Below are 26,488 nucleotides of genomic sequence, written 5' to 3'. Positions count from 1 at the left end.
GTATTATAATGTATTGCAATTAAGTGGTTTGTGTGGAAAGGGTGAGGGATTCATCTAAATTAAAAGTCCTACATCACTACATTACTTTATACTGTGAAGACTCGGGACATTCAGATATAAATGTGATTAAGAAATAAAGCAATTCAAACTATAACAATCTATGAGGTTAGAGGATCTGGAAAACAAAGTTTCAATGCATCCATCTCCATTTAATTGATTTTCTTTCTTTCACCTCTAGACGGCGCTCTCTAACGTGACGTGGCTGCTCGCATCCAACTGTCAAGGCGGATAAAATCATCTGGGAGACCATTTCCGGTTGTGTAAAGCGTTGCAGAGTTTCAAAATATTTTTTCAAACTCCAAATATCCTCATCAATTGAAATAGACGAAACACTGGTTCACATAAATATGTATTAATCAGACCAAAGGAGACTAGAAGCATGTGTTATCATCCCACACTATATATATATAAAAAACAAGAAAATGTGTCACAACCATAAACAGTAAACATACTAAACACAGTCTATGATCACAAAATAGAAAGAAAACCACAGAAATACTAATACAACTGATAATATACTCGTACATATGAAGAAAATGTGTTCAAGGCTCTGTTCGTCTCTAAGAATATAATTATTATATAATGATGTGATGAAATTAATTTGTTCTCAGCCTATAGTCATATGTAGAAAGAAAGTATAGTCTCAAGTAAACCATTTTAGTATCTGTTTAGTGTCATGTACTGATAAAAAAACAGGGAATAGTCAAATTATCCAGAACAAGTGAGTAAGTAAACTATGAGTTGATGTTTGTTTAAGGACGTGCCTTTAATTTGAAGGTCCTGAACCAGAAGTAGCTGTGATGCTAACAGCTAGCATCACGCAGAGCTCCTCTCCTCCGTGGCATCTCTTCGTCTCCCTGAATCCCACTGATGTGCGACTTCCTCCCGGCGGCTGAACCGGAGGATGTCCGGGCCTGTTTCGCGTTAACGTTAAGACAAAGATCCAGGAAACATCCGCATTTGTAAGGTCCGTAAGCTTCCTGGTGGTTGTCAGGGCGGAAATGCTCCAGATGTCTTATTTGACAGATGTTGCTAGCTAGCTTAGCTCAGCCCGCTATCCTCCTGTCTGTGCAGCACTCGGTGTTAGCTCGGTTACCTTTGCTGTGTCTGAACGAAGATGACAAGGTGCTATAGTTACTCTTCGTGTCGTTTGAGGCGTATTTAGCTTGTAAATACCTGTATCAGCCGGAGGCGGAGGACACAGGTGCTTCATGTTGGCCTTTGTATCAGGTTTTATAAACCGGAAATATCTCAAATCCTCCACAGTGTCTTGACTCCGAGTGACAGTGGTGCGGGTTTATTGTGGGAGGAAGAGCAGCTCCTTCATTTGTCTGGTCCGAGTCGTTGATTTTCCTTCTTTCAAGAGGGATTTGAAAAACTAAGGGACAAAGGTCAGTGAGCCGAGGGGAGGCGGTCACCGCTGGATCCCCGGGGCCCCTTCAAGCCTCCAGGTGTATATCACCTGGCTGTGCTGTGTATGAACTGGAGCCACTACAGAGCAGTAAAGATGAGGCCCTTCATCACCTCATGCTGTTGTCCTGTTCCTAGAGAGGTTTAAAGGTTCAGAGTGTAGAATCTAGTGACATCTAGTGGTGAGGTTTTGTGTTGCAGCTGAATACCCCTCACCTCACCACCCCCTTCCAAACATAAAGGAAAACCTGTGGTAGCCTTAAGTTGATATAAAACTCATAAGATGTTTAGTTTGTCCAGTCTAGGCAACTGTAAAAAAGCATGGCCTTAATATTAGTACAGGCCTCAAAGAGCCAGTGATATCCAGGCGACTCCCATCCCAACATGACTATCAGGAAGAAGTCGGATGAGTTTAGTCTGTGCTGACTTACCTGAAAAACAGGTCTGTAAGGCTAAAGGTGTGAAGTGGAAGATATAATGGCTAGACAAAGGGACAGCCAGTTTATTGTTTTCCTCAGATGATTCATCAGTAGTGCACTTTGCATGCATTTCCTGTCCTGACAGTAGTGATTACTAAAGAGCAGGGTGTGCAGTGTTTACGACCCCACAGAGGAGCCCTGCAGGCAGCCGCTCCCACAGAGGGGAGAGGTGAAGGGCTGAGGGCTGTGACACAGGGAACGAGTCCGGTGGCTCTATGACACTGTTGGATGTTTGAAAGTAGACTATTTGAAATGCAAACACTAAACATACAGTTGATGATAAGAATGCAAATATTTATGAAGACTAAGGGCATTTACCTCTTTAAAACGAGGGCACAGTCCTGTGTCTGATCCCTGCAGGCTGCGCATTTAACTCAGTAGCTGTGAGACCTCGTGTTGACCGGCCGTTTGCCGTTAGTGTGGTCCAGTAGAGTTAGAAACATCTCAAAGATGATTGGGGGAAAAAGTGTCATAGCGACATAATTTTCCAACAATCTTTGAAAGTCAGTTTTCTTTTTGTCATTATTGGGTTATAAGTGAGGCAAATTAAAATATTTTAGATTTTAGCATCGGGTTGAATACATTCAGAATGATATGTATAAGCCTGGCCTCTCAGTTTGGCTTTAATTATATTTGTACTAAGTAATAGAGCTGATAAAATTGGCTGATATGATTCTCTCACAGACGTGTTGGTATCAGTGTTAGTGTTTGCCGATATGTGCTGATATGAAAACTTTTATTTTCCAGAATAAACAGTACAATTAATATATAAGTAAGATATATTGTAATATGTTTACATATAATGAAGATGTATATATTTGGTTGTATTTGTTTTTTTATTTAGTTTATGTTTTTGGTTAAACTGCAAAATTTTAAGCCTCAATTACAAGGGTTTGAAAATTACATTTTAGGAATCATTGAAACATTTTTTTATCGGTATTTTTAAAGTTACTGTTTTTTCCACTTGCACTTATCCTTCAACAAACTATCTTGTCATCTGCATATTCTACTTTAGCCCCCGTCAACTGAACACAAGGTGGAATGAGGATGTTTGCTGTGGACTGAAATCCATCCCGAGAAACAAAATGAAGCAGAAGCTGCTTCGTGGTTTCCTTTCGGAAATTTCCATCCGAATAGCGTTGTTAGTGGTGTTCCTGTAAGTATGTCCTTATTTGAAACACTTGAAACATATATGCATTTATCTGTAACATTGCTTTATTGATCTGTTTTCTGAATGTAACATATGTTACTGTTAGTGTGACGGAGCAGCTTCCTCCTTTCTTCCGTGAGATCCAGGCCGAGGAGATGTGGTTGTATAAATTCCATCGTGTGGAGAATGACCACGTTCCCACCTCGCTCATGTTTGTAAGTAATATATTTACGTGTTTTTGAGTGAAACTTGGACTAATACATTTTTCTTTTTTATATGACAAAGAAATGTACTGAAGTGAAAAGACAGTTTACTGTCCAGGATGAGGTTGATAATATTATGGGATTGCAATGCTGAATCAGTGGAGCAACTTTTAGATTTTTCAACGGTTTCTATGTTTTTTGTCTGGATCAGAGTGTTGCAGTTTTCACCCCACTGATTGTCATCGTGGTTTTCACCTTCATGAGGAAGTCGGAGCGAGGAGATCTGAAAGAAGCCTCCCTGGGTACGAAACCGAACGGCTGCTAATGAGTTTCTTTTAAATATTTAAATATGTCAACTGTTTTTTTTAAGTTGACATGTCTTTGTTTTTAATGATTCACTTCTGTCTCTCCCTGTCATCCAGCTGTGACTCTGACTCTGGTGCTGAATGGAGTTTTCACCAACGTCATCAAACTGGTTGTTGGCAGGTAAACGCTGCACCCAACGTAGCAGTGCATAAATATTACCCATGTTACAGTGGATTAAATCCTTCGTGCTCCCTCTGTCTATGTCCTCAGGCCGCGACCGGATTTCTTCTACCGCTGTTTCCCAGATGGTCAGATGAACCTGGAGCTGCACTGCACCGGTGACCCAGATACGGTCATAGAGGGCAGGAAGAGCTTCCCCAGCGGGCATTCCTCCTGTAAGAGAGGCTCCAATGTGCAATTATGTCTCTGTAGCTGGTACATTATCATCTGCAGGCAGAAAGGGAAGCAAGTGAATGTAAAAGTAGGGCAGGGAGAATATCCTATGTTACGAATGTGTGTATATGAATGTATTTTGGCCTCTAGGCTTTTATTTTATTATATGAGAAAGCAAGTCTCTCCACCTCTAATCCCTGCTCCTTCTCTTTGTTGTTCTCTCCTTTTGTTTTTGTTCTCTTGATCCACCCTTGTGTTCTTTTCTCTCTGCTCTCAGTTGCCTTCACAGGTTTGGGTTTCACAGCGTTCTACATCGCAGGAAAGCTGCGCTGCTTCAACGTGGTGGGCCAAGGCAGAGCGTGGCGGCTGTGTGCCTTCCTCACCCCTTTGCTCATCGCGACTGTGATCGCCCTCTCCAGAACCTGCGACTACAAACACCACTGGCAAGGTCAGAGTCCCAGTGCACGTTTAGATTTGCATTACATTTGTGGCCAACAGCAGAAGCTGGTTTAGAGGGATTTCAGTGACAGAGGTTCAACACAACTGATTTGAGTAGTCTGTTAATCACACTGGATTTCCAGACAGTGTATAAAAAGATGAACGACACCAAAAGTGAAGCCAAAACATTTGAATCGCCTCCTGGTAGGTGGCTGCAGTAAAGCTCTCCTCAATATTACATTCCTGCATGTAGTTTCAGAACCACAGTTTCAGAACCACAGTTTCAGAACCACATTTCTAGGACCCTAAGTTTTTGTGTCTGTCACACGTCAGCCATTTTACCAAACCCAGCTCAGATTAAACAACAGCCACTTCTGAATGATGAAACTGTGGAATCAAACTCCTCATAATCGTGTCTCTTCTCTTCTCTTCTCTTCTCTTCTCTTCTCTTCTCTTCTCTCTCATTGCAGATGTGTTAGTCGGTTCTCTGCTTGGTCTCGTCTTCGCCTGGCTGTGTTACCGGCAGCACTACCCTCCACTTCAGGACCCCGACTGCCACAGACCTCTGCGTCACAGAGAGATGGTTCCCGCTGCACAGGAGCGCAAGCTGGCCAACTCCAACTACATCCTACCCATGTAGAGCAGCTGTAACCGGAGAATACTCTTTGCAGGTGTAATCTATACTAGGTTACATGGTAATCTTTCCTACTCTGGTTTTACACCCTTCAGGCCAGGCAGTAAATCAGTATTTATTGTTAGTCGTCGATCATTGTAAATGTATGGTGGCAATTTTCTTTTTGTAAGGTGACACACAGTATGTTTTCCAAACTGAATTTCCAAACTAATTTCTCTCGGGTGTTTTCTGAGACACATGAGTTGCGGAAAATAACAACAAATTTTTAACAGTCGCATGTGATGGACATGAACTATGCGGACAGCCTGGGAGTGTGTGTTTCCAAACCCTATAATGATGTCAATACCTTCTGGATGTTTTACTGGAGGTCTTCTGATTGTCATGACATCGTTCTCAATATGGCTCAGCCCCCCCACACACACACACACACCCTGTGTATTGTGCCTATGGATGACATGACTTTAAATACTCCGAACAGTTGAGCAAGTCAACGAAACAACCACTGCACTAATCGTCCACTGCCCATCAAACTCTGGCTCAGCTGCTGTGACACAGTTTCTCCTGTAGGGACACTATTTTGAGATTCTTTTGTAAACTTGCAACTTTCTAACCAAGCAGGGTTGAGGTTAAAGGGTAACGCCTGTAAATATATCTTATAATTTTATTTCTCTGCATGGCAGTTCATTCTTGACCTCTCGCAACAATATACGATGAGTGTAATGGAAGTTCAAAAATCATGTTTTCAACAGCGGCTCCTGGTGTCATCACGTGACCTAAATGCGAAACAGCTCCGCAAGACACTGAACAAGAGTCGAGAGTCATGAGCAGATGATATCATTTCTCTCTAAGCACCAGAGCAGCCGCAGCATTGGTTGACATTGACCATGAGTCAGTGTATGGCAGGAGAAAGGTGAAGGATGTTGCCAGAGACCAAAACAGAGTTTATGGACATCTGCCCTCATCGAGAGCAGGGCTTGTCTCCTGAGCGGCTCCATTCGAACATTTAATGTCACATGACGACACAAGAGAGTGAGATGTGATGAAAAGCTGCAAAATAAGTGGAACTAAAGGGGGAAGAGAAAATGTTGATGTGGGATGTTCGTATCTGGGAGGGATGGGTGACATGGATAAATATCATAAAAAATCATGGCACATGTGACTTTATATCTTGATATATTGCAGTGATATTTTATTTTCTGAAAGATTATGACAGGAAGGTCTTTGTTGATCCAGAAAGTTATACATGACATTATATGTCAATAATGAACTACAATCGGAGCTATGAAGGAATAAAGATTGCAGTATTCTGTTTTTCTTACTGTCAACAAATTCCCTTGATTTGACCCAAACCAACAATGTGTATCCGTCTCAAAATACTTTCTGTGGCACTTTGCCTCAAACACATTCACTCCTACTGACAATGTAAAAAACAATCATGAAATTTAAGAATAATATTTTCAAATAAGCTCTGTGCCACAGAAGAATCAGCTACATAGACAGATGTAGTATTTATTAGCTTTATAAGAAAATGTAACATATGCTAAAAGTGGGATTTTTTTTTATCACAAGATATATTGTCACATCACCCACCCTGATCTGACATTAACCACATCAGCTGTATTTAAAGGCAAAAATAACTTCCCTGCACCTTTGGCCTCAGCAGTTTTTTTTTCTACTGCCGCCTTCTCTGTGCTTTAAATCTCTGTCATCCTTTGGTACATTTGAATGTTTCCACTCACAGATTTTGGTGTTCACATTTGGAAAAGGCTTCATGAGCCCAATCCTTAGTAAAACATCCCAGTGTAGCAGTGCCACTCGACTCTTCTTACTATTTTAATGATTGTATGACAATTGATCATTTCCTTGTTCTAACTGCACATCACATCTGCTGATATCAATGTTCATATGACCCTAAAGCACCTATGAGACAAATGTGTTGCTGCCTCAGTGGATCTCAGGGGGATTGTAGGTCTGCTGCTTGTCACTGCACACTCCTCTGGCTCCTCTGCCAACAGAGCTAACGTGAGGAAGATGAAGGTGCACAGGGGTTGGGTTTTTTGTCATCACAGTGGAACCTGATCCTTGTGATGAACCTGAGTGGGGTCGGACTCTAACCTCTCCAGGTGATGGTGCTAGCCTCCCAGTTCTGTTGCTGGTCAGGTTTCCTATCCCATCAATAGTTTCGCTGGCACATTAAGATTTGGTAATTTTTTTTATTTTCCTCTGGTCAATTTCATCAACTTTCATTCCAGTCATTCCAGTCAATTGTATTTAGATTTTTACGTATTTGTGATTTTCTGTTATTTTCTTTAATTATGTGAAGTTGTTGCTTTCACGTAGAGACGACGCACATTTTTACTTTGATGTGTTTATGCAGATTGAAACATGAGAGCCGACCAAACCTCCGTGTTTATTGTTTGTTTGTGAAAACAGCCAACGTGTTGCAGGGTCAAAGCACCTTCCGTTCATTGCTGTGAATCCGGCTTCAAGTGGCTGGATCACAGTGGTTTCAGACCAAACTCGGCAGAAAAAGAAAATCATGAATTTGTGCCTTTGTTTAATACATTGCTTTACGACTCTGTCCATGAATGAACTGTAAACTGCATGTTTCAGTGTCTGATCTCTGTTATTTATAGTTTGCTTTAAATCTTTACTTTTTATTGTTTTACAGTTTTTAGGATTTACTTGTAAAGATTTGGTTTGCTGCCTCCCTTTACCTCAGAAAATAACACATGTAATTTATTTCCATACATTCAACTGTTTTTGTGAAGATATCTGTGTGCGAAGTGAACAATTTACAACTGATGGAAGAGGACGAAAAAAAAACCTTTTTACAGACATTTGAGAGAAATGATATCTTACCTTACTGGGTCTTTCTCACAGGTATTTATGAGATGATGTACAGGTCTATTTGTATTTTATTTGGGGCATGTGGGAGTTTACTTGAAGTTTGAATATTCATTTCTTTACCTTAAATGTGATAATGTAAGTAGGAACCATATTTGTTGTGGGCACACAAGATTCTGAAGGACCTTTCAGGTGTAAAAAAAAAAAAAAAGGAAATTGCATTTTCCTGCATGTTTCACAGCTACATATAAACATTTTCCTCATTATTTCCTTTTAAATCTCTACATCTCCATCTAAGTCCATTAACTTATGTAATCATCAGTACACATATACTCTATCAGGTTGTTGATCAGGTGTGGTCTTCAGATCTACTGTCATGAGGGATTATGTGAAAACCTGCCAGTTTGCATCATTGATGTCATGCCCATCATAATTTGCCTTGGCTTCTAGGACCATTTTGATCCTGATTGTACATGTGACGCTTTAAATGGATCTTTTAATTGCACAAAATGATGTTTCTAAATTACCCTGCACCACAAAATGTCCTCTGGTTCTTTTCTGTTAATAGCGGGCACCTGTTTATAGAATATGTATTTTAGAGGATACATTGAAAAGTGATCAATAAATGATACATTACCAAAAATGTTTATCGTTAAGGTCTGAGTTTGGTTTGTAGCAATACAAGTGTGCTGCTTTTCAAATGTATTTTCTATTTCAAAGCTGCAATAATCACATTTATGATGTACTTCTTATTGTTTTAGTAACAAGGCCGAAATCCTTTCCTACTTTACCTTTTAAGAAGAGGGAATGTCAAACCTGAGATCCAAACATGATCCGGGTTTAACAGGAGGTGTTGACGGAATGTAAACCAAGAACTGTTCAATTCTTTCACTTATAATTTTGTAATTAACTTTATCCCTCTTTACATTAACAGGGAAGTAGTTCATCGACTCAATCCTTTTCAATTTACAGTCCAAATTGACTGATTGTAGAATTTGTCATTGATTAACAAATAATATTACTTTTATTATTGATAAACCATTCTTCTTATAATCCTACATTTCATTTTCTTTACTTAAAAGCTGTGGCATTCACAAATGTTGGCTCTGTAAAAATATTATCACAATCTGGCTTATAACATGCACCACATTGGATTTATTTGTAACTATGTGGCCACTTTTCCATGTTGTGAAAAAATCTAAAAACAATCCCACATTTCCACACACACAACTCAAGTGGATCAAAGTAACATTAAAGCTCATTCATTTATCTTTGCATTGTTCGTGGGATCATATTAAAACCTTTAATTTACTGTTTCATTCATTTAAAATCTCTGTTGTAGCTTCTGTTTCTAATTATCCACATTACCACGTTTTAATCTCACAGGAACCAGTAGAAACCGAACTCGCGTGTTGACGTGATTGCATCATGGCTGCTTTCTCTTTCCGTAGCGCCACTTTGTAACTCGACGTGATGACGTCGCGTGAAACGTCCGACGTAGGGCACTTTTTCCTCCACAGCGATTGGTCCGATGTGACGCCTGCGGATTTGGCGCCACATTTCTGAAGCTGCGCTCCTGACAACAAACCGGAATCAGCCGCAGATCTGTTCGTGACACTCGAGCGGCGTTTTTAAAAATCTGCCAACATGTTCGTCACGGACATCAGGAAGGAGTTTTATGAAGTCGTCGCCAACCAGGTGAGTTTGTTCCGAGGGTAAAGTTATGTTCGCTAAACCCGAGAGGAACCATGGCGGAGTGACGGGGAAGTTTGAACTCACAACCCGGAGCCGCCGCTTCTCGGTTTCCTGCTCCTCTTCCTGCTCCTCTTCCTGCTCCTCTTCCTGCTCCTCTTCCTGTTGGGAAGGAGTCAGACATCGTAGTTAAAGATGGAAATCATCCAGGAACAACACAGGAAGTTATTATGTTTATATTAAATCATCAAATACAGAAAGAAACACCGAGACAACATCAGACCCGAGACAAACACCAGGACTTGTGACAACTGCACCCAAACAGCCTTCAACACCAAATCAACAATTACTTGTGAATGCAATAAAAATACTACATTTTATTTGTACAGCAACTTTCATACATAAAATGCAGCTTAAAGTGCTTTACAATAAAATCAAAGATAGATCATCACGTTAGCAATAACGCAGAGACTTAGGATAAAAACATACAAAACTAGCAAAAGGTACAAAAATAAGTAATCATGGTGTTTAAAAAAACACATCAAGTTAATTCAAAGCAAGATCATAGAAATAGGTCTTGAGTTGTTTCTTAAAACTATCAACACAAGTAGCTTGTCTGATGTTCAGTGGGAGTTTGGTCCAAACCTTTGGTGCAAAGCAAGAGAAAGTTCCCCAAACTTTTAATAGTTCATTTTTGGGATGTTTGCAAGAAGACCTCAGGGAATGGTTAGAAACATCCTCGGATAAACAACCAGAAATGAGTGAGGGTGCTGTACCATTAAGAGACTTAAAATCAATCCTCAGTGATACTGGAAGCCAGTGGAAAGACGCTCAAACCAGAATAATGTGATCTCTTTTCCTGTTTCTGGACCTGGTCTGATGTGGTCTAGATCTGGTAAAGGATTTGACATCAGCTACAAGGGAGAGTGTGTGGTTTGTCTGGGATGACGATGATTTTTTCTTTTAACTAGACCTAGTTAGATGTGATTTAGATCCATTTAAAAACTCTAAAATCAGCATTTCTTAAAAAGGTTTGTACATTTTCGAGTTTGGGACAGTGTCAGTCTAACAGTATGTATTTTATAAGGTAACTAAAAACTACTTTGCTTTCAGAGAGTCGCCCTCCTGGTGGCATCAGACATCGACGCGCTCTGTGCCTGTAAGATACTACAGGTAGGATAACACACTCAGCCGTCAACCAACATGAGCTCCTGTTGTTTGAGTTAAGACCTAAAGGGCATTTTATTTTATGGAGGAAGCTCAAAGGATCGCACAGTCACTGAAGTGTTTGTATTTAAATGGAGCTCAGGAGTCTATAACATCTGTTGAAGCATGTTAGCTGAGAGCACGGTGATTATATGATGATGATCAGCACATTTTACTGGGATGATGTAAAAGATGCAAAATTAGCATTTGTAAATAAACATCTCAAGAGATCTAATAAATGAAGGCTGATAAAATGTTTATCGTGATTGAACGTTAATTAGAGGCTTCTTCAGTGGCTTAAGATTCAATGTTCTTGTGTCCTAATTTGTCAGTGAGGGGATAATGATTAATTTGTCAATTAAAATATGATCTGTCTCTTTACCAGGCGCTGTTCCACTGTGACCAGGTCCAGTACACACTGGTGCCTGTCACAGGCTGGCAGGACCTCGGCACTGCCTTCCTTGAACACAAAGAGCAGGTACGGTCAGATCCCACCTCAGCTTACACATGAATATATGACAGAAGCGTAAATACATTTCCTCACTGCCTCGCTGAGCTAAATTTATTTAACTGTGTCTTGTTCTAGTTCCGATACTTTGTTCTCATCAACTGTGGGGCGAATGTCGACCTCCTCGAGATGCTGCAGCCAGACGACGACTCCATCTTCTTCATCTGTGACACTCACAGGCCTGTCGATGTGGTCAATGTCTACAATGACTCGCAGGTGATTGATAATGAAGGAAGAAAACTTGCACAACACATAAAAACGTCACTTTTGCATCTGATGCATCCATTTGATTTGTGTCTTTGTGTCTTTGTTAAGTTCTTTAACCTGTTTTAAGTTTATGAGCAACACCAAAATATTTAACTTCTGGAATTTACCCTTGAATAAAGTCCTGTCATGTCATCCGCAGATAAAGCTCCTGATCAAACAGGACGATGACCTTGGTGTGCCCACGTACGATGATATTTTCAGAGATGAAGACGAAGAAGGAGGCGACTCTGGAAATGAGAGTGACGAAGGCTCGGAGCCGTCTGGCAAACGGAGGAGATACGATGAGGTGCGTGTTGAACAGAATCCGTGAACTCGACTGAAATGAATCAGAGCTGTGAGGACTTGACTGAAGTGTTTTTTATTAATGTCTGTGATCATGTCGCTGCAGGGCGCGGTGGAGAGGAGGATTGAAAGGCAGCGAGCGAAGAGGGAGTGGGAAGGACGGAGGTGAAGTGTTTTCAAGGAGATGTGGAGACTTTATCACATTGCAATTCTTGACTAATATTAATGTTTCACTCATTTCTCAGGAGGGAGATCTTGTTTGACTATGAGCAGTATGAATATCATGGGACCTCTGTGAGTAGACAGTTTTTAAAATTAAGAAAAATCCTTTTGATTAATTTGAAATGAATTGACTTCCATTCCTTGTTGCTATTCTTTAACACAAATACTTTCATCTGTGTCTTTTGGTCAGGCTGCAATGATGTTTTTTGAGCTTGCGTGGGTGTTGACTAAAGACACCAAGGACATGCTCTGGTAAGATGTCTAATAAAAATACAAATAAGTACATTTTTAAATGCCACGAACAAGAAGGAAATGCTCAGTGCGATGTTCAGACTTTGAGACGGAGGTTCTTCTTTCTGCAGGTGGGCCATCATTGGGCTGACAGACCAGTGGGTTCATGATAAAATCACACAGTAAGAATTTCTTCAGTATTTCAAAACCTAATTCACAAAAACTTTAAATAGATTTTCTTAGAATTTGACAATGGGACTTCTGCTGTAGAGAATTCATTGATATGTTTTATTTTTTTAGAAGTTTGTATCAGTTTTTCTTTACCTGCACTGAATTAATCTTGTCTTGTTACTTTCAGTATGAAGTACGTAACAGACATCGCTACAATGCAGCGACATGTCTCCCGACATAACCACCGAAATGAGGATGAAGAGAACTCGCTGTCCATTGACTGTATGAGGATTTCCTTTGAATATGAGTATCCTTAATTAATTTGATATGCCATCACTCTTTGAACTACAACCCATCTTTACCCTGCAGTGTAATCGCTACAGAAATACATTATGCATGTTTAGTTTTGTCTCTTTGCGTTCTCCTTGACCTGCTGCCTCAGCCTGCGTCTCACCCTCTACCAGCACTGGTCTCTGTATGAGAGCATTTGTAATTCATGTTACACGTCGTGCAGCTTCAAGCTTTGGACGTTAAATGGCCAAAAGAAACTCCAGGAGTTCTTAGCCGACATGGGGTAAGTGCCAGGAAGTCAGTGCTTTGTGTGAGAGTTGACTTCTTCTACGTGCTAAAACTTGTTGATGTTGCTCGTAACAGGCTGCCCCTGAAACAAGTGCGGCAGAAATTCCATTCCATGGACATGACAATCAAAGAGAACCTGAGGGAAGTCATTGAGGAGTCGTCTAATAAATATGGGTATGTATCTAGGAAAGATCTGCAGAAATGCATACCGTCATTCAGTTTCCTTTATCGGTGTCACACAAATGAAAACCTGAAATGATGTCGTTGTTTCCTCCTCTTCTTCAGTATGAAAGATATCCGTATCCAGACGTTTGGTGTCCACTTTGGCTTTAAGAACCGTTTCCTGGCCAGTGACATGGTACACGCCTGTGCTGCCTTGCTGGAGAGCACAGAGAAAGACGACAGCGACAACTTCATCACTGCTCTCGACTCCCTCTCCAGGTGCGTAGAAGAAATTAAAGTTCTGGTTTGTTTGCAAGTTATTAGAGACATTCAATCTGTGGTTGTCAATAAAATAAACTTTTCCTGGATCACTCTGAGAAACACATCCACAGATGATCGAATTAGTAAATTTCACAATTAAATAAAACAAAATTCAAACTCTACAATATTAAAAATAAATTCTCACAATCTATGTCTATTAAAGATTACTTACTACTTAAAGATTATGGACAGAACACATGTTCATACATAAACTAAACAACGGAGCCAGTAGACAAGTTTGTGCAAATGCGGCAGTGCAGTGTTTGCAGAGCTACATTTTCAAAACGTATGAGTTGCTCAGATGAACGACACAAGCAGATGATTTGCCTCTGGTCATCTTTGTTTTTCTCTTTACAGCGTAGAGCTTAATTTGATTTTGTTTAGTCTGACAGATTGAGACAGATGTTTTATTTGAATCATCTTGGACAATGCGACTTGCAGTAAACAAGTTTTTAGTTTTAGGCCACTGCCTGAAATCTAAATGCTTAGCTAAGTGTTTTAAAGTCTGAGGTTTTTTCTAGATATATGTATCAGGTGTTTTTCTCTGTGCAGAAGTAACATTGATCGTCTACATGCTGGTATTGTCCTGGCGAAGAAGAAGCTGATAGCCATCCAGCAGACTGTCGCCAGCTGCATCTGCACCAACCTCATCCTGTCACAGGGGCCCTTCCTCTACTGCTACCTCATGGAGGTACGAGTGTCCGTTTGACGGTTTCTCTCTGTGTGTTGGCAGCTCATCCTTCTAAGGTTAATCTTCTGCTCCTTCATCTCTAGGGAACTCCTGATGTGAAGCTCTTTTCTAAACCCGCGGCCCTGACTCTGCTCTGCAAATACCTCCTGAAGGCTTTCGTTCATTCAGTGAGTTCCCGACTGCTCCTTTGACTGTGACTGTGAATAACGGTGTCATCGCTGTCTGTTCACTCCTTCACTCATTCTGTGTTTAGACGAGGAATAAACGCTGCAAACTGCTCCCGCTCATCATGGCGGCTCCCAAAGATGTTGAGAAGGGAACTGTGATCGTTGTGGGAATCCCACCGGAGTCTGAGACATCCGACAAAAAGAAGTAAGACCTGAAACACGAGGAGCTGTGATGATAACACACCTTTCATAACACAAACAAGCAACATCAATGAAGTTCAGAAAAATAATATTACAGCTCTTGAGTTAAATATTTCATATCTGATTCCACTTTTTGGTATTCTCTTTTTTCTGCATTCTCTGTTGTAGTTGTAATCCATTTTTCAGACTAGTTAAACATATCCCTTACAATTGATGCAAATTGACCAGAACCCACAAACCCAGATATTCAGTTTACTATCTCAGAGAAAAAAGAAAAACCAAAGACCTTTATATTTGAGAAGGTAGAACCGCTAAATATTTTACATTTTGCTAATAAAGTTACTTAAACAATTAGTAAACAATCAAAATTAATGTTTTTTAATTTGACATATTGAAGACTAAGGTTTCCCTTCCCTTCATTTTGTATTGTATAGAGCGGTTATTTCCCATTTCCTCAACCCTCGTTGTTTTCTCTTGTCTCTATAAGTTTCTTCGGCCGAGCATTCGAGAAAGCTGCAGAGAGCACCAGCTCCCGAACTCTTCACGACCATTTCGACACGTCAAGTAAGTTAAAATAGTTAACTATGAAATTATCTGTTGACTGATTAACTGAAAAATCATTGCTGCTCCCAGTTATTCATCCGTTTATAATGAGAAAGTGTGAGTTTCATAAAAACATATTTGGATTATTTAACTGTTTCATATATGCAAAATTTCTCTCAGGTGTCCAGGTTACATTATCTATAGTATGAATTATGTTTTATGTACAGCAGGGGAGCACAGACATAAATGTAAATAAATTCCATGTAGTATTACATGAGTCTTAAAAGGCCGGCGGTTCGATCCCAGTCTTCTCCATCTGCATGCTGAAGTTTCCTTGGGCAAGATACTGAACCCTGAATTGCCCCTCATAGGAAAAAGTGCTGCCCATAGATGCACTGTATGAATGTGTGTGTGTGTGTGTGTCAATGTCAATAAACTGTACGGTGAAGTGCTTTGAGTGGTCATCAAGAAAAGCTGCTATGTAAATACAGACCAGACTACATGTCAGTCTCTTCTGTGGACTCTAGGGGGCAGCCTTGTATTTCTGCCATTTACAGTCCAGCTTTGACTCATCCAGACTTGTGCAGCGGTCAGGTGTGTGACTGAGGTCCAGACGTCATGAAATAGATATGACACATCATGTTTCATGTGTAGAATAATATTTGTGCATTAGTTCTGCACAAATGGCAGCGAGAAGCTCTGGATATTAAGAAACATGACGTTTGCCTTTTTTCAGATTGTTGGGGAAAATCTCCCAAATGAAAACGTGTTGCTGGGAGATGTGAGTTCTCTCATCTTATGAATGTGCTCACCTCTTCCTTGTGTTTGTTCCTCCACAGTAATCGAACTGAAGACAGAGGACAGAGGCAAGTTCCTGGATTCACTCATCACCCTCCTGTCATGAGAAACGTCAGCACTCAAAGGAACCATGTGCACGAGTCCAGGTTCTGAACTTCAGACGTGTACAGTGTCAACAACACAAGAACTTTTATCTGTTGTCTTGTTTTTAAAGGTTTTAACCTGTTTGTGTGTAAATTGTACAGTTTCCTTTTTATGTGTTAGAGACTTTATTTTTGTGCTTTTAATGTTTTATTCATGTCTGTACATGTAATTCTCACCACATTACATTTTAAACATGTTTAATAAATCATATTCAATGACCTAAATGTGTTGATTTCACAAATATCTTGACTTTTTTTTTATTATTTGAAATGTGGGATCTCATCTTATTTATCTTTTAACTTCTTAAGTGTTTCCTAGAAAAGAAGCACATACAAGTTGATTGTAATTGTTCATTATTGACTTCGAAACGACGTAAAGTGCTTGATTTAATTTCAAGGTAATATGTAATCCTCGATCTTGGAAATACTGGGATTTGAAGACATGTAAAACTGTTATTTGTTTGTACTTTTACTTCTTAGATTTCTCAAATGAGAAAATCCCTGTTGTGCTTCACTTCAGCAGGACTTTGCCTGTTGCCACAAAAGTTTAAGGACGGCTCTTTACACAAAATCGAAAGACAGAAAACCATAGTCATAGCGCTATGGATAAATGTGAGTGAGAGCTGTTAAAGGAAATTAGTTTTGAGCATTGTAATCATACTAATTCAATAGACAGAGTGAAATATTTCTCTTGGAAAAACTAAGTGACACAAGTTTTTATTTTCACTTCACATCTCTCTCAGCCCCAGTGACGCATGTGGAGCAGCAGCACTGTAACCTGACGTGGACAGAGAGGTTACAGAGACCTTCACTGAATCAGTTTGCAGAAAGGAAGTTGAAACTTTCTCTTGTGCCATAAAACAAAGCTCTGGCAGCGTGTTCGCTGTTTGGCAACAGTCCCCGAGAGGGATCCGAACTGATTACTCTTTTCATCCTCATCCAATCTATTGTTTTGCTGACGCACAACTTGGTCTTCAGAACAGAAAGCGAAATGGCTCTTACTGTATTTGTGAGTTACAGTAAAAGTATTTGGGTTTATTCAACTGAACATCATCTCCTGAGGAGCTCTGATTGCTCATGTGGGACAAAGGTGAGGGCTGTGACCCTGGCCCACATCGGAAAATCTAGGCCAGGCCTCCCGGTGTTGATCTGCTTCCCGGATCCAGAAGGGTGAGTGGAGGGTGGGGGCTGAGCTGGTCTCTGAGGGGTGATCAAGATCCTTATCGCTCCTGGATCAGGATGAGATCATGACCTTCAGAGTGAAGGGTGTTTGTTTGGGTCTTTTTTTCTTTTACAGGAAAGTGTTGAAAACGTGACCTGATCTGCATCGAGCTGCAGCAGGGGATAGAATTCTCCTCCTCTTCCTCCATTCCTCTCCTTTCCTCTCCTTTCCTCTTCCAGCTCTTTCTTTTGCTCGTCGAGTTGTTTCTTGTTCTCATTGAGTTCCTTCTCCTCCTCCTCCATACCTTCCACTTGTTTTCAGGGGTTTTCCTCCTCTTTCTTCTGCAGCTCACTTGTGGCCTGCGTGAGCCTCTCGGCCGGATCCTCCTCCTGCTGCTTCTCTGGGCTCAAGATCTCTGCGTCCCTTGGTCGGAGCTGCTCCATCAACTCGCCTGCGTTCTGCTGGTTGATGGAACCACACTGCTCCTCACTGTGTTGGACACTGGTCTCAAGGTGGGAGACCTCCATCCCATTTCTTGAGATGGTCTCATTCGCATAATCAGAACTGGACTGCTTCTCACTGGTCACCAGAAACTGTTCAGGTCCATTTATCCTCTCAATCTTCAGCTGATTGATTTTCTGTTCGTTGGTGATCAACAGGTGGAGCTTCTGGTTCATCACAATTTGGAGAAGCCTGATTTAAATTGCTTCCTTTTGGGTCGGTTGTCTCTCCTGTGCTTGTTGCTGTGAGATGAAGATACCTTGTTGAAGATAGTTGATCGATGAAGATCTCTGTTGTAGATTGCAGCAGAGTGATACTTCACGATACGTCTGATTAAACCAAAGCTAATGCTCAGAGCGACTGAATGCTGAACAAAAAGCTCTGTTATTCCCTTTAATATCTTTCTGTCCTCGTGTTTTTTGGACGTTTTAATATGATTTACTTCTCATGGCAAAGTCGTTGTAATAACTGTTTTGGAGCTTTGATTGTAATTGTATAATTGTCCAGTTGTCATGAAATGGTTGCTATTAAACATATGTTTTCTGAGCTCTTTTAAATCTTTATGGGTCATTTTCTCTGAAGCTAAATATGGTTTCTGGTGAGGGGGGGGGGGTGGGGGCGATGGTCTGGAAGGACCAAGGATAGTAACTGGAAAAATTGACACATATCATGAGACTAACAGAAACGTCACCGGAGGAAAAATAGACATTATCCAAGACTCAAAATGGCTTCATCAGAACAGAGTATGAAAAATAAATCAACCAACAGGACTCTGTAAATGATGTGGACAAAAAAAAGTGCACGGCCGAAACTGAGAAACGCTCTCAACAAGTTACATTTAGTCGCTGTTAAGAAACTTTCTGAGCTTTATAGTCAAAATGGAAGAGAGGTCCAGGTGGAGGTGATGACACAGACGTCACAAAGGGCAGTGGTGAGTACTGTATTTATTATTTGTGACATACTGTCTGCAGGACAACAACATCTACACCAGACCCAGTGGAGATGTGGCATCAGAACCTCTGAGGGTGTTGAGCTCAGCAAGTTTATGTTTTTTCCGCATATGAAATCAGATTTGAACAGAAAATATGTGAAATAAATGCTGAATCTATCAAAGGTGGAAATTTGAATATTAGATCACTTGACAAAATCCTGATAGTGACGATCGAAAGTGCGAACAGATACGAAATGGACATTGGAGTGAGAGTTGTGTCAAGTCTAAACTTCTGTACTCCATGTTTGAGGGAGTCTTAACATGATGTTTCCCACAACAACACTAACACTTGTATTGTCTCTGTTGGTTGTAGTTTGACGTAGGATCCAACTGTAGCTTTCAATCAGCTGACACTCCCCTGGTCAGTGAGTGGATACAGGTGTTAGCATCGTTCTGTTTGCTACTGTTCCAGTGACAGATCAACCTGTTCAGCCCATCAATCGGCCTTCTCCCCTCAGCCATCAATCTCTTTGCTCTCCATCCCCCCTCTTGCACCTCTGGTGAAGTGGGGCCACTGCCCTTTCCAGTGCTCTGCATCTGAGGAATGTACACACACACACACACATACACACACACGCACACGCACTGAGGGGAAACATGCCCCCATGGCAGGATCATACAGCCGATGTGCAGAGCAGCATTTTTGAAATCTTTACACTCAAACAAGTCATGTTGCCTCAACACAGGCGGCTGCTGAGTGGAGTTTTGAGGGGTGTTGGTGGTGATGGAGGGCTGATACAGTATCACATGAGTTTTATGATTCAGTATTGGAAAAATCATATCTAATATGTTCTGTAGTCTTTATAGATTCGAAATACTTGAAAAGTTTTTATGTTTAAGGATGAATTCAAAAACTTTTCACTCACATAATCAACCACCCAATTCAAAATATTGGAACTGCCAGGTAAATTTAACAAGGTGCACTGAATTTCTGAGGGAGATAATTTCCAAAATCGAGTAATTTTGGCCAATATACAAAAAATGTTCGGTCACAAAATCACGTTTTGTTAGTTTTAACCACAGTACAAAAATGCACTGAGGACTGGAGGAGCTAGGAATCCAACCATGACCCACTGGTCAGTGGACGACCCGCTCTACCTCCTGAGCCACAGCCGTCTGCGATCGTAAGGATGAATCGTAGTGAATTTGGAGATTCCAACTTTTCACTTGATGCCACTTTCTGTACAGATGGTGATTGTTGTTTCCCCATGAACTGACATACTGCACATTTATAAGAACATTTATCTTAAGGTTTTGAAAGCTGTTATACAATCACAGTGACGATGACAACATCCCCTCTTGAATTCAACAGTCATGTCCCTCTTTTTTTTTGGCTTCCCTCTTCAACTGTTTTCCCCCGACTTGCCTCTGTGTCTCTAATCATCTCGGAATCCACACAGGATTAGTTATATTGAACAGCCAGAGACAAAGAACCGCAGCTGACTGCTTCTGCCGGCTGCCTGTGTCCCCGTCATGCTGTGAAAGGATGATCACACAAACACCGAAGCAGACACACACACACACACACACACACACACACACACACACACACACACACACACACACACACAAGCAAAGTACATGATCATTCTCATACAAACATAAGTTGCTCTAAAATCCACAATCATCACAAACAAGAAAATCCCTCACCCACTCACGGTTTTTATTTTCTGTTGTGCTTGGTATCTGCTGTCAGCCCACAGATGCCCTTAATGACCCCTGACCCCTGTGATCTCCAACCCCTCGCGGCCTCTCACATTCGGGGTGTTATTCCCTGAATGAGTCTCTCCTCTTCCATTGTTTTAAAGTGCTGTCAAGCAAAAGAGATTAGTATTTACTGGAAAAGATGCATGGATTTGAAACGGACTGATGTGACTGAAACTTGAAGTTTAACTCTAGTCTTATAAACAATCAGTGACGGGCATCAGATGAGTTAAAGACATTTAAAATGAAGCATTCTGTGTGTAAACATGTTTTCCATGGCTTATTGTTTCACGTATTTCAAAAGAACATTTGGGTTTTCATACACTGGAGGAGGCTCAAATACATTAATGAGTGTGTCTTTTCCTTCATCCTCTGTGGTAGGTGGCTCAGTCATGCAGGACTCTCTTTAATGGGAAACATGCACTGGGACTTTCATTCTTTGAAATACACTGGGGTGTCATGCACAATGAAACAGATATATATATATATATTGCTTGTTCTCGAACAGCCTTGAGAACAACAAGCAGACTTTTCCTGCAAGATGCAATTAGTGTGGAAACAATACACCTCAAAATCCTGATTGTGTGTGCGTGTGTGTGTGTGTGTGACAGGCTGTTTGTTTACTCACACACTGATTGCTATATCCTATGTTAAGAAGAGAGTCGAAATAACTCGAGGCCAAAGCTAAAAGCAGCACCACCTGTATCACAGCTCTTTAACTGATTGTGTAAATGCTGCTGTGGGTTACGGCTGCAACCCTCCGTGTTAGAGAAGGGTTTTTTGTCTCTTCGTCTCGGTCGAAGAGACAGACTGGCATTGCATACATTTTGCTCACCATGCCAAATCAGAAATGTCTCTTGATCCCACCCAGACATTCCTCATGTTGCCAGGCCCCCGCCTCATCTCAGCAGAGGGTCGTCACTCACCACTTTGTCTGGTCTGCCTTCACCTGCGTGTGTGTGTGTGTGTGTGTGTGTGTGTGTGTGTGTGTGTGTGTGTGTGTGTGTGTGTGTGTACAAGTCAATACATGTCCAAGTACTTATAATGATGATATGATGATATACTGTATGGAAACATGATCTCACTCAGGCATGAGAGGAGTTCAAACTCCCAGTTTCACCTCCTCCACTCTCATATTTTGAGATAGAGCCGTCACTGGACACTCTGTTAATCACTCTTTAATGAAAACACTTCATCTGTTGCTGTAAATCTGCGGCGATCTTATCTCAAATTACATATCAATACACGAATATTGCAACGTTTTGGGGAAAGTTTTATTGGATTTTTGGCAGCACTTATTTTAAATACATATTTCAATGTCCGGTTATGGTTAAGGTTAAAACTCCCTGTTTTGTTTCAGGTGTGATTCTCAATATTTGTGACCTTGCATTGAAAAGCAATATTGTGAATATCATTTATAATAACATTTTAGGTGGATTTTATTAAGTTATTTACACATCCAGCAGTGTTGGAAGATTATTATCATTCATCGTTTACTCTCTTTTAGCTCTGATTTGTTCTCCTCCAGCTCCTGAGAGAAATATTAGGCTCTAATCGATCAGTGCTTCACTTTACAGGAGAGTCGCTAACTGTCTTTCTGCTGTTTAGTGCAGAGCAGTTGGAGTACAATGGGTTTTGAGAGCTTTTCTTTTTGTGGAAACAGCTGAGGCCAAAAATCGTGACATAAGAGCGACAAGACTGAACCAAGACATTAAATTTGCCGGCCTGAGAGCTAAAGTCAAAAAACATATGTGGATTTGTCTGTGCAGAAGTGCCCAAAATGTAGACTTGTCGTGGGCTCAGAAACACAGCCCTGTTTTCAGCTTTGTGAGAGTGCACGTTTCAGATAGTCACATTTATTTTCTATTGGTTTATTTAGCTTCAGAAGGAAGAACATTTTCTGACCCGAGAAAGAACCATTAACGGTTAAATCCCCAATGCAATGCAAGCACGTCATCTTTTGCAAGTGTTGAATCCAGCGTAACCATAAATGTGACTAAACAAATGACAACTATAGAGGCTTGTGAATGTTGTGCACAGACATATAAACTACCTTGGAAGGCGTGTATATTTTTGGGAGTGATTTAACCCAACCACCAGGCTCTCCAATATCTCCTGAGACACATACACTGCACCCTCCTCCTCCTCCTCCTCCTCCTCCTCCTCCACACCCTCCATGTTCCTTCCTGTTTCCTGTTCCGCTGTCCGCTGCACAGGATGCCTGGTCGTGCTACTGGGCTGCAACAAAAACCCGCGAGTCACCAAGCCGTAAACCTTGCGGACGTACAGGAGAAAAGAACATGTTTTTCTTTCTGATCTCCATCTCCAACCACTCGAGCTCGGACATTGTTTCACACACAAACGGCTCACGGGGTCTTTAGCTCTGTATACAAAGCCATATTTGTCCTCCACTCTTAACCACCTGCTGACTCTTGGCTTAGTTATCTGTGAGTAAGCTATCCAGCTGGGGTGTCTGCAGAATGTATGCACCTGCTGACTCTGTCGCACATCTGAATGAGTCAGTACAAACACTAATTACGTCTCCTTTGTTTTATGAATCATCCTGAAGAAATATTTTTATCCTCCATTATGTTAAGTATCAACAGGTTAATGTAGCTACTCATAGTTAAAGTGTTCATTCCATAGAGAAATTTGTAATAATCACTTTTCTATTAGCCCATATCATTGGATGGTTATTATTAAGCATTACTGCGTAGAGAAGTTAATTTGAATGATACTAAATATGTTATTACATTTATTGGATACATGACCTGTTTTGCCACATTATTCATCAAAAAAAGCAAATTAAACAACAAATCGAAAAAGAAATATAATTATTACCACGAGTCCCATTTCTCGGTCATCTCTAAAGTAATCTTACTGCTGCAGCAACATAATAAATACAAATGTCAAAGTAACAATTATGATGATTTAATTATCACTATATCGTTGAATCAAAAGTCAGATTTTTCTTTCTCCTTACTTGTTTAATGTATTACAATGCTTTTTATTTTAAGATTAAATCTTAATCTGTAAATTGACTGTAACTATAGCTTCCAGATAAATATAAGTACGAGCTCAACATGTCATTAAATTGGCTCAGGTAAGGTACAAGTACCAGAAAAATCTGCTAAATACAATACTTGAGCAAATGTAATACTGTTGTGGTTGCTTTGTATCCACGCCATATGAAATTATATCTTAAAATCAGCTGACTGTGCAACCAGTTCTTTTTGAGTGTGACGATCTTGGGGGTTGAGGGTTGTGACCCATATCAAATGCAAGGGATTCTGCTTCGATGAGATCATGCCTGGTCGGTGAAGGGAAGAGCCTTTCGTCTTATCTGACCTGAGGCTAGCGTCATAGTTCAGAGTTCACGCCATGAGAAACGACTTGCTGAGCCCCGCCCGACCTTCCCCCCCAAAACACGCATGACCCTCACAGGCAGCTGCACACATCTGAAATCAGTGCACAGCCTGGCTGAGGTCTGACGTGACCGTAGCCATGTGGCCCTCACTCCGCCGGGCTCAGGGAGGTCAAGTTTAGAGGTCAGAATGGGTCTCTGTGTGTTACATCACCTGTTTCTATGGGAGACAATGATGATATCAGCAACCCATTTGTTTACATTCATGTTTTATGCTTCCTTTGGAGTTTTTGTTCCCAGTGAGCAACATTTATAGCGTCACTTAACACTTGCTCTTAAAACGAAACACAATGAAGCCGGCGTGTTTCTGCTGTCACAGCTCTTTTTGCAGTGATCATTACAGGCTTGAGGTAAATCCCTCCAGACTTCTGTACATAGGTTGTGTGTATGTGTGTGTCCATGCTGGCAGGAATGTCTGCTGGCCAGCCCTTTTATTAGGGCTCATCCATACCACCACATTATAGGGTCTCGTTACCAGGCAACAGCAGGTCCTGGCTGGTTACCATGGCGAGCACCCATTGAGTGACGTCGCTGGCCCTGTTTGCCTCCCTCCTCATTGGAATGAGGGCCTTTTTAAAGGTGCACCCCCACAACCCCACCCCTCCGCCCCACCCCGCGCTCCCAAAACTCACACACACACTCACTTAACCCCTTGCTCACACACACCCCCACACAAACACACCCGGCGCTTCGTCACCCTCTGTGCGGTGACTAGAGGAGTGGAACTAACAATCCAACAAAAACATCTCACTGAGGCGGACCAGACTGGACCTTCCAGGGAGAGTCTTTGTGTAGAAAAACCCATAGAAAGCCCAACGTGGAGACGCCTACTGTAGACAAGTGTGAGACAATGAAGTCTCGTGAAATTATATATTTTTCGTATTTTCAGCAAATCTCATGGAAAGACAGAAAATCTATCAATCGAGAGCAAACAGATATTGTCTGCGTAGCTAAAACCTGATTATTCCACTGTGCCATAGAATTCCATTGTTGGTCAAGAAGTATTAAAAGCTACTTCATAATGATGAATGCGATCACTATATTTTTTGTTATGAGTCAGTCCCACATACAGTATTAAGATCACTAAATGTGTATTCATCCTCTACTGAAAATAGTCCCCAAAACATATTTTATAGCCTCCTCGTGTCTGGGTAATTTTTCTAAACCACACCCATCTGCTTTAAGAAAACATAGAGCCACTTAAAAAATGAATCTCTATATTTGTGACTATCTTTTAAAGATTATTGTCTTCAGAAGGATTGGGCCTCAGGCTGAGGGCCACAGACAGGTTGAGGAACCCGTAAAGTTTTGAAAGATGGTCTGACATGTGGTTGGTTTTGGTCTTCAAATTGGATTTATTAACAATAACAGTAGTACAGAATTTCACCAGCCTTATGTTTAAAAAACACGATCTCTCAGCTGCACAGCAGCCAAACATACTGGGTGAATATAGCATGTAATGTATCTTATAACAGCCAAGTAAGTTAAGCGATAGAAGTAGCAAAAAAAAACATTTCTTCTTGATAAATGTCTTGATAGTTAAAATTATTGCTGATTAATATTTTGGTTGATCAACTAACTGAATAATCAATAGATCATTCTTGAATTCGAAAATAGGAAATGTGTAGTTTGAAATTATAATATTTTGACCAAACAATTTAGGCTCAAGCCACACTTTCAAGTTTTCTTCAGACCCATCACCTATAAATCATATGGTTATAAACGTATGTAAGTGGACCTTGAGTTGAGATTGTTGTCTGAAACTTTCTGAGGACACGAGTGAGCTTTCATGCTTCTACACGCCAAAGAGTCCTGAGGGTGGAGTGGATCCAATCATAAGAGCTAAATGAAGATGAACAAATCCATCTCCATGGCAACTGAAAAAATGGTCACTGATGAAGACCATGACATATGATTAAAAGCTCCAGAAAAGGGAGTGGAACCTTGAGTTAATTTTGTCACAGGCCTGAGTCTCACATCATAGTTTGAATTTTATTTTAATTTCGTGTTCCATGTGCAGCAGCTCAAGTCAAATGTTAAACAATAGCAAGTATAGGTCCAGAGCTATTTGTTGTGAATGTATAGAATATTCTCGGGTGAATAACTTCAGCCTTGGTTGACATTCTGACCACACTCCCCTTTTCTGCGTGGCCATATTTTCATCTTTTAAGAGGCCATATGACCTGCTAAGATTCTTAAGTCACCAGCAAAACAAGTATGGATAAACTTTGTTAATCCAGTCACAGTTTAAAACAAGAGCACTGTTACTCACAGACTGAAATAGCTTGTGTTAACCTTAGTTTTCTATTTTTTCCACCAATTAAACAACCCTGTTAGATCTTTATTATAAAACTGCAGAGCATCATCACCAGTGTTTCCATATTGTGGCCTTGAAGCAGCTGTGGATAAACTAGTTGCCTCACAGTGATGCTGTGGGCTCTCAGCAGACATGGGGTCCATCCTGATGGAGGGAGATGGTGACGACAAATGGAGTCACTTGCGGGAAGACGATTCCAGCAGCTTCTCCATATAGCTCTAATTTGGACGCCTTTCACTGACTGCGGATGAGGAGGGTGGGGGTGGTCTGAAAGGGCTGGTGGTG

At 40.9% G+C, this 26,488-nt stretch overlaps 2 protein-coding genes across 6 annotated transcripts; both read left to right on the top strand.

Moving 5' to 3' along the window:
* The first annotated feature begins 850 nt into the window (after nucleotides 1–850).
* Nucleotides 851–23,949, top strand: plpp5 (phospholipid phosphatase 5). 4 transcript variants are annotated; one of them, XR_004614911.1, is made up of 10 exons: nucleotides 851–1,022; nucleotides 2,965–3,105; nucleotides 3,206–3,314; nucleotides 3,514–3,604; nucleotides 3,725–3,788; nucleotides 3,879–4,003; nucleotides 4,279–4,449; nucleotides 4,910–5,833; nucleotides 8,578–8,583; nucleotides 23,938–23,949. XR_004614911.1 is itself a non-coding variant. In XM_034595358.1 (8 exons), the coding sequence occupies exons 1-8, from the start codon at nucleotides 931–933 to the stop codon at nucleotides 5,077–5,079; spliced, it is 963 nt and encodes a 320-aa protein (XP_034451249.1). In that variant the 5' UTR covers nucleotides 851–930; the 3' UTR covers nucleotides 5,080–6,203. The 4 variants fall into 4 exon arrangements, 2 of the variants coding, with proteins under 2 accessions (XP_034451249.1, XP_034451250.1); XR_004614912.1 differs by lacking the exons at nucleotides 8,578–8,583; nucleotides 23,938–23,949 and having other exon boundaries at nucleotides 4,910–5,134; nucleotides 5,823–6,076; XM_034595358.1 differs by lacking the exons at nucleotides 8,578–8,583; nucleotides 23,938–23,949 and having other exon boundaries at nucleotides 4,910–6,203.
* Nucleotides 9,452–18,032, top strand: cdc45 (CDC45 cell division cycle 45 homolog (S. cerevisiae)). 2 transcript variants are annotated; one of them, XR_004614910.1, is made up of 19 exons: nucleotides 9,452–9,618; nucleotides 10,726–10,785; nucleotides 11,204–11,296; nucleotides 11,405–11,542; nucleotides 11,733–11,879; nucleotides 11,982–12,040; nucleotides 12,121–12,169; nucleotides 12,288–12,349; nucleotides 12,460–12,510; nucleotides 12,687–12,806; nucleotides 12,942–13,073; nucleotides 13,154–13,252; nucleotides 13,364–13,519; nucleotides 14,114–14,252; nucleotides 14,336–14,419; nucleotides 14,506–14,624; nucleotides 15,108–15,184; nucleotides 16,003–16,249; nucleotides 18,023–18,032. XR_004614910.1 is itself a non-coding variant. In XM_034595357.1 (18 exons), exons 1-18 carry the CDS (start codon nucleotides 9,568–9,570, stop codon nucleotides 16,065–16,067), a joined length of 1,701 nt encoding a protein of 566 aa, XP_034451248.1. In that variant the 5' UTR covers nucleotides 9,452–9,567; the 3' UTR covers nucleotides 16,068–16,329. The 2 variants fall into 2 exon arrangements, 1 of the variants encoding a protein (XP_034451248.1); XM_034595357.1 differs by lacking the exon at nucleotides 18,023–18,032 and having other exon boundaries at nucleotides 16,003–16,329.
* Nucleotides 23,950–26,488: the final 2,539 nt, after the last annotated feature.

Source organism: Hippoglossus hippoglossus, chromosome 9 (genome assembly GCF_009819705.1).
Source record: "Hippoglossus hippoglossus isolate fHipHip1 chromosome 9, fHipHip1.pri, whole genome shotgun sequence".
NCBI lineage: Eukaryota > Metazoa > Chordata > Actinopteri > Pleuronectiformes > Pleuronectidae > Hippoglossus > Hippoglossus hippoglossus.
This window is presented reverse-complemented; position numbering and strand designations above follow the sequence as displayed.